Source organism: Coregonus clupeaformis, unplaced genomic scaffold, assembly GCF_020615455.1.
Source record: "Coregonus clupeaformis isolate EN_2021a unplaced genomic scaffold, ASM2061545v1 scaf2843, whole genome shotgun sequence".
NCBI classification, from domain to species: Eukaryota; Metazoa; Chordata; class Actinopteri; order Salmoniformes; family Salmonidae; genus Coregonus; species Coregonus clupeaformis.
This window is the reverse complement of record NW_025536297.1, coordinates 32,501-40,000: the sequence shown is the minus strand read 5'-3', so window position 1 is coordinate 40,000 and position 7,500 is coordinate 32,501. Positions and strand designations below refer to the sequence as shown.

Here is a 7,500-nt window from a genome sequence, read left to right as displayed (position 1 = left end):
GTCTGCTAGCTTCACTGTATAGGTCCAGTCTGCTAGCTTCACTGTAAAGGGCCAGTCTGCTAGCTTCACTGTAAAGGGCCAGTCTGCTAGCTTCACTGTAAAAGGCCAGTCTGCTAGCTTCACTGTAAAGGTCCAGTCTGCTAGCTTCACTGTAAGGGCCAGTCTGCTAGCTTCACTGTAAAGGTCCAGTCTGCTAGCTTCACTGTAAAGGTCCAGTCTGCTAGCTTCACTGTAAAGGTCCAGTCTGCTAGCTTCACTGTATAGGTCCAGTCCTCCTATTCACTGTAGTCTCTCTATTCACTGTATAGATCCTCTCTCTTCCCTGTATATCCTCTTCTTCACTGTATATCGGTCTGCTACTTCACTGTTGCCTCTCCTTCTAACCGGTCTGCTAGCTTCACTGTAAAGCCAGTCTCTACTTCACTGTAAGTCCAGTCTCTACTTCACTGTATAGGTCCAGTCTCTAGTTCCTTATAGGTCCAGTCTCTATTCTTATGTTCCAGTCTGCCCTTCCGTATAGGTCCAGTCTGCCAGCTTCACTGTATAGGTCCAGTCTGCCAGCTTCACTGTATAGGTCCAGTCTGCCAGCTTCACTGTATAGGTCCAGTCTGCCAGCTTCACTGTATAGGTCCAGTCTGCTAGCTTCACTGTAAATAAACATAAATATGGGTTGTATTTCCAATGGTGTTTGTTCTTCACTTGTTGCCCTTTTCTTGTGGCAACAGGTCACAAATCTTGCTGCTGTGATGGCACATTGTGGTATTTCACCCAGTAGATAAGGGAGTTTATCAAAATTGGGTTTTATTTTCGAATTCTTTGTATCCTGTAATTGAAATATGTGTCTCTAATATGGTCTATTTGGCAGGTTGATGCAGCTCAGTTTCCACCTCATTTTGTGGGCGTGTGCACATAGCCTGTCTTCTCTTGAGGCCAGGTCTGCCTACGGCCCGGCCTTTCTCAATAGCAAGGCTATGCTCCACTGAGTCTGTACATAGTCAAAGCTTTCCTTAAGTTTGGGTCAGTCACGGTGGTCATATTCTGCCACTGTGTACTCTCTGTTTAGGCCAAATAGCATTCCTAGTTTGCTCTGTTTATTGGTTTATTCTTTCCAATGTGTCAAGTAATTCTCTTTTTGTTTTCTCATGATTTGGTTGGGTCTAATTGTGTTGCTGTCCTGGGGCTCTGTGGGGTCTGTTTGTGAAAAGAGCCCCAGGACCATCTGGCTGAGGGGACTCTTCTCTAGGTTCATCTCTCTGTAGATAATTAGCGGGTATAGTCCTAATTCTGCATTGCATGCATTATTTGGAGTTTTGCGTTGTAAATGAAGGATGCAGAGTTGGGTGTTTGTCCCATTTTGTGAATTCTTGGTCTCTCTCTCTCTCTCTCTCTCTCTCTCTCTCTCTCTCTCTCTCTCTCTCTCTCTCTCTCTCTCTCTCTCTCTCTCTCTCTCCTTCTCTTCTCTCTCTCTTCTCTTCTCTTCTCTCTGTCTCTCTCTCTCTCTCTTCTCTGTCTCTGTCTCTCTCTCTCTCTCTGTCTCTCTCTCTCTCTCTCTCTCTCTTCTGTCTCTTTCTCTCTCTGTCTCTCTCTCTTTGTCTCTCTCTCTCTCTCTCTCTGTCTCTCTCTCTCTGTCTCCCTCTCTGTCTCCCTCTCTGTCTCTCTCTCTGTGTCTCTGTCTCTCTCTCTGTCTCCCTCTCTGTCTCCCTCTCTGTCTCTCTCTCTGTCTCCTCTTCTCTCTCTCTGTCTCTCTCTCTCTCTCTCTCTCTCTCTCTCTCTCTCTCTCTCTCTCTCTCTCTCTCTCTCTCTCTCTCTCTCTCTCTCTCTCTCTAGTTGAGTTGTGGTCATCATTGTAAGGACCTGTGTCACCCAGGACGTTGTGAAGAGAAGTGTTCCCACAGGGTGAAACTGAAGTGCCCCTGCAAGAGGATTAAAAAGGTATGGAGGATATTGGGTAATCTAGATTTAAAGGTATGGGACTTTAATCTAGATTTAAAGGTATGGAGGGGACTTGGGTAGATCGTAGGATTTACAAGGTATGAGATATTGGTATTATTTAATATATTGGGTATCTGTTTTTGACATTGGTAGATCTGATTTAAAGGTATGGAGGACATTGGGTAGATCGTAGGATTTAAAAGGTATGGAGGACATTGGGTAGATCGTAGGATTTAAAAGGTATGGAGGATATTGGGTAGATCGTAGGATTTGTATACTTGTAATCTATTTAGGTATGAGATTTGGTATCTTTGGGTTTATTTATTTTAACTTTTCTAGTTTAAGGTATGAGGACATTGGTAGATTAGGATTTAAATATGCAACTTTGTAGATCTGATTTAAAAGTTGAGGACATTGGTAGATCTAGGATTTAAAAGGTATGGAGGGGGCATTGTAATCTAGATAAAAAAAAAATGTATTCCCTTTTTAAAATGTACATTTTAAGGCAGTATAATAGGAAGATTGTGTGAAGACCTTCACTAGCGACTGTATATTATTAACACAGTAGTGTCTATGTCATGATGTAGGAGCTGCCGTGTTCTAAAGCCATCGAGGAACAGACTCAAGTGGCGTGTGATGAAGCATGCAAAGCCCTGCGGAGAAAGGCCAACGAGGTAACACACACACAGAGATGCTCCAGACCCCATTACACAGGAGCTCTTACAGCGCCAAGACAATGCATCTCTGCTAATGTGTTAAAACCAATGGAGCTTCACAACATTAGAGAGGGTTAATGGACCCTACTACGCTATCCAACCTTAGCTACATGGGTAGACCCTGCTGTGTGTGTGTGTGTGACATAGGAACAGTGTGTACTCAACATCTGATGATGTCATAATTATGTGTGTAGGTGAAAGAAGCAGAAGAGAATGCAGCCCTGGAGGAAGAGAAGAGGAAACAGCAGGTGTTTGCCTCCCTCCTCTCTCTCTCTTCCCCCTCCTCTCTCTCTCTCCCTTCCCCCTCCTCTCTCTCTCTCCCTTCCCCCTCCTCTCTCTCCCTTCCCCCTCCTCTCTCTCCCTTCCCCCTCATCTCTCTCCCTTCCCCCTCCTCTCTCTCCCTTCCCCCTCCTCTCTCTCTCTTCCCCCTCCCTCTCTCTCTCTCCCTTCCCCCTCCTCTCTCTCCCTTCCCCCTCCTCTCTCTCCCTTCCCCCTCCTCTCTCTCCCTTCCCCCTCCTCTCTCTCTCTCTCTCTCTCTCTCTCTCTCTCTCCCTCTCTCTCTCTCCCTTCCCCTCCTCTCTCTCTCTCCTCTCTCTCTCTCTCTCTCTCTCACTCTCTCTTTCTCTCTCTCTCTCCCTCCTCTCTTTCTCCCTCTCTCCCTCCCTCTCTCTCCCTCTCTCCCTCCCTCTCCCTCCCTCTCTCCCTCCCTCTCCCTCCCTCTCCTCCCTCTCTCCTCCCTCTCCCTCCCTCTCTCCCTCCCTCACCCCTTCTCCCTCTTTCTCTCTCTCTCTCTATCTCTCTCTCTCCTTCTCCCCCTCTCTCTCTTCCCCCTCTCTCTCTCTTTCTCTCTCTCCCTTCCCCCTCCCCTCTCTCTCTCTTTCTCTCTCTCCCTTCCCCCTCCCTCTCTCTCTCCCTTCCCCCTCCCCTCTCTCTCTCTTCCCCCTCCTCCTCTCTCACTTCCCCCTCTCTCTCTCTCTTTCTCTCTCTCCCTTCCCCCTCCCTCTCTCTCTCTCTCCCTCCTCTCTCTCTCCCTTCCCTCTCTCTCTCTCCTTCCCCCTCTCTCTCTCTCTCTCTTCCCCCTCCCTCTCTCTCCCTTCCCCCCTCTCTCTCTCTCTTTCCCTCCTCTCTCTCTCTCTCTTCCCCCTCTCTCTCTCTCTCTTCCCCCTCCTCTCTCTCTCCCTTCCCCCCCTCTCTCTCTATCTTCCCCCTCCCCTCTCTCTCCCTTCCCCCTCTCTCTCTCTCTCTTCCCCCCTCCCCTCTCTCTCCCTTCCCCTCCTCTCTCTCTCTCTCTTCCCCCTCCCTCTCTCTCTCCCCTTCCCCTCTCTCTCTATCTTCCCCCTCCCCTCTCTCTCCCTTCCCCCTCCCTCTCTCTCTCTCTTCCCCCTCCTCTCTCTCTCCCTTCCCCTCTCTCTCTCTCCTTCCCCTCTCTCTCTCTCTCTTCCCCCCTCCCCTCTCTCTCCCTTCCCCCTCTCTCTCTCTCTCTTCCCCCTCCTCTCTCTCTCCCTTCCCCCTCTCTCTCTCCCTTCCCCCTCTCTCTCCTCTCTCTTCCCACCTCCCCTCTCTCTCCCTTCCCCCTCTCTCTCTCTCTCTTCCCCCTCCTCTCTCTCTCCCCTTCCCCCCTCCCTCTCTCTCTCTCTCCCTCCTCTCTCTCTCCCTTCCCCTCTCTCTCTCTCCCTTCCCTCTCTCTCTCTCTCTTCCCCCTCCCTCTCTCTCTCTTCCCCCTCCCTCTCTCTCCCCTCCCCCCTCTCTCTCTCTCTCTTCCCCCTCCCCTCTCTCTCCCTTCCCCCTCTCTCTCTCTCTCTTCCCCCTCCTCTCTCTCTCTCTTCCCCCTCCTCTCTCTCCCTTCCCCTCCCCTCTCTCTCTTCCCCCCTCCTCTCTCTCTCCCTTCCACCTCTCTCTCTCTCTCTTCCCCCTCCCCTCTCTCTCTTCCCCCTCCCCTCTCTCTCCCTTCCCCCTCCCCTCTCTCTCCCTTCCCCCTCCCCTCTCTCTCCCTTCTCTCTCTCTCTCTTCTCTCTCCTCCTCCCCTCCCCTCCTTCTCCCCCTCCTCTCTCTCCCTTCCTCCTCCCTCTCTCTCCCTTCCCCCTCTCCTCTCTCTCCTTCCCCCTCTCCTCTCTCTCCCTTCCCCTCTCTCTCTCTCTCTTCCCCCTCCTCTCTCTCTCCTTCCCCCTCCTCTCTCTCTCTCTCCCTCCTCTCTCTCTCCCTTCCCTCTCTCTCTCTCCTTTCTCTCTCTCTCTTCCCCCCTCCCTCTCTCTCTCTTCCCCCTCCCCTCTCTCTCCCTCCCCTCTCTCTCTCTCCTTCCTCCTCCCTCTCTCTCCCTTCCTCCTCTCTCTCTCTCTCTTCCCCCCTCCTCCTCTCTCTCTCTTCCCCCTCCCCTCTCTCTCTCCCTTCCCCCTCCTCTCTCTTCCCCCTCCTCTCTCTCTCCCTTCCCCTCTCTCTCTCTCTCTTCCCCCTCCCTCTCTCTCTTCCCCCTCCTCTCTCTCTCCCTTCCCCCTCCCCTCTCTCTCCCTTCCCCCTCCCTCTCTCTCCCTTCCCCCTCTCTCTCTCTCTTCCCCCTCCTCTCTCTCTCCCTTCCCCTTCCTCTCTCTCTTCCCCCTCCCTCTCTCTCCCTTCCCCCTCCCTCTCTCTCCCTTCCCCTCCCCTCTCTCTCCCTTCCCCCTCCCTCTCTCTCCCTTCCCCCTCCCCTCTCTCTCCCTTCCCCCCTCTCTCTCCTTCCCCCTCCCCTCTCTCTCCCTTCCCCCCTCCTCTCTCTCTCTTCTTTCCCCCTCCCCCTCTCTCTCTCCTTCCCTCTCCTCTCTCTCTCCTTCCCCCTCCCTCTCTCTCTCCTTCCCCTCCCCTCTCTCTCCCTTCCCCCTCTCTCTCCCTTCCCCCTCTCTCTCTCTCTTCCCCCTCCTCTCTCTCCCTTCCCCCCCCTCTCTCTCTCTTCCCCCTCCCCTCTCTCTCCCTTCCCCCTCCCCTCTCTCTCCTTCCCCTCCTCTCCCTCCCCCTCCTCTCTCTCTCCCTTCCACCTCTCTCTCTCTCTCTCTCCCCCCTCCCTCTCTCTCTTCCCCCTCCTCTCTCTCTCCCCTTCCCCCTCCCTCTCTCTCCCTTCCCCCTCCTCTCTCTCTCCTTCCCCCTCCCCTCTCTCTCCCTTCCCCCTCCCCTCTCTCTCCCTTCCCCCTCCTCTCTCTCCTTCCCCCTCTCTCTCTCTCTTCCCCCCTCTCTCTCTCTTCCCCCTCCTCTCTCCTTCCCCCTCCCCTCTCTCTCCCTTCCCCCTCTCTCTCTCTCTTCCCCCCTCCTCTCTCTCTCCCTTCCCCCTCCCCTCTCTCTCCTTCCCCCTCCCTCTCTCTCCTTCCCCCTCCCTCTCTCTCTCTTCCCCCTCCCTCTCTCTCCCTTCCCCCTCCCTCTCTCTCTCCTTCCCCCCTCCCCTCTCTCTCCCTTCCCCCTCCCCTCTCTCTCCTTCCCTCCTCTCTCTCTCTCTTCCCCCCTCCTCCTCTCTCTCTTCCCCCTCTCTCTCTATCTTCCCCCTCCTCTCTCTCTCCCTTCCACCTCTCTCTCTCTCTTCCCCTCCTCTCTCTCTTCCCCCCTCCCTCTCTCTCCCTTCCCCCTCTCTCTCCCTTCCCCCCTCTCTCTCTCTCTTCCCCCTCCTCTCTCTCTCTCTTCCCCCTCCTCCTCTCTCTCTTCCCCCTCTCTCTTTCTCTCTCTCTCTTCCCCCCTCCCCTCTCTCTCCCTTCCCCCTCCTCTCTCCCTTCCCCCTCTCTCTCTCCCTTCCCCTCTCTCTCTCTCTCTTCCCCCTCCCCTCTCTCTCTTCCCCTCTCTCTCTTTCTCTCTCTCCATTTTCCCCTCCCCTCTCTGTGTACCTAATGGATGAATCCTCAGGAAGAGTGATGGTTAATTGGGCTCTTTCCCAAGGTTCAGTATTAGGACCATTACTGTTCGTACTTATAATGCTTCCACTCAGCGACCGTAACATTCATTATTCATACACATGGTATGAGTTTTACCACATTATTCCTAAATATCTCTTTTGCTCCCCCCTCTCCCTCTCTCTCTCTCTCTCTCTCTCTCTCCCTCTCTCCTCTCCCTCTCCCTCTCCCTCTCCCTCTCTCTCTCCCTCTCTCTGTCTCTGTCTCTGTCTCTCTCTCTGTCTCTGTCCCTCTTCTCCTTCTCTGTCTCCGTCTCTGTCTCTCTCTCTCCTCTCTCTCTCTCTCTCTCTCTCTCCTCTCCCTCTCTCTCTCTCTCTCTCTCTCTCTCTCTCTCTCTCTCTCTCTCTCTCTCTCTCTCTCTCTCTCTCTCTCTCTCTCTCTCTCTCTCTCTCTCTCTCTCTCTCTCTCTCTCTCTCTCTCTCTCTCCTCCCCTCCCCCCTCCCCTCTCAGGCTGAGTTGGAAGCCTTTGAGAAGCGTCAGAAGGGCAGACGTAAGAAGCGAGGGAAGAGAGGAGGAGGGGAGGAAGAGGAGGAGGCAGAGGGTGGTTGGAGGAGGTATAGAACGGTGGTCATGCTGCCTCTGTGTGGAGTTCTGCTTGCTGCTGTCACTTTCTATCTCATACAGCTGGGTTAGATACACACACCATCACACACACACCATCACATATACACCATCACATATACACCATCACACACACCATCACACCATCACACACACACACCATCACACACACACCATCACATATACACCATCACATATACACCATCACACACCATCACACCATCACACACACCATCACACACACACACCATCACATATACACCATCACATATACACCATCACATATACACCATCACACACACCATCACATATACACCATCACACACCATCACACACACACACCATCACACACACCATCACACACACCATCACACACACCATCACACACA

The 7,500-nt window shown here is 53.1% G+C and overlaps 1 protein-coding gene across 1 annotated transcript in view; it reads left to right on the top strand.

Moving 5' to 3' along the window:
• LOC121563123 (NF-X1-type zinc finger protein NFXL1) overlaps positions 1-7,259 on the top strand; it is a 30,231-nt gene extending 22,972 nt beyond the window's left edge. Inside the window, exons 5-8 of the mRNA XM_045219869.1 lie at positions 1,828-1,932; positions 2,520-2,606; positions 2,843-2,896; positions 7,001-7,259. Of these exons, the coding sequence (XP_045075804.1) occupies positions 1,828-1,932; positions 2,520-2,606; positions 2,843-2,896; positions 7,001-7,183 (429 nt within the window). The 3' untranslated portion in view covers positions 7,184-7,259. The remainder of the gene's footprint in view (positions 1-1,827; positions 1,933-2,519; positions 2,607-2,842; positions 2,897-7,000) is intronic.
• The last annotated feature ends 241 nt before the right edge of the window (positions 7,260-7,500 follow it).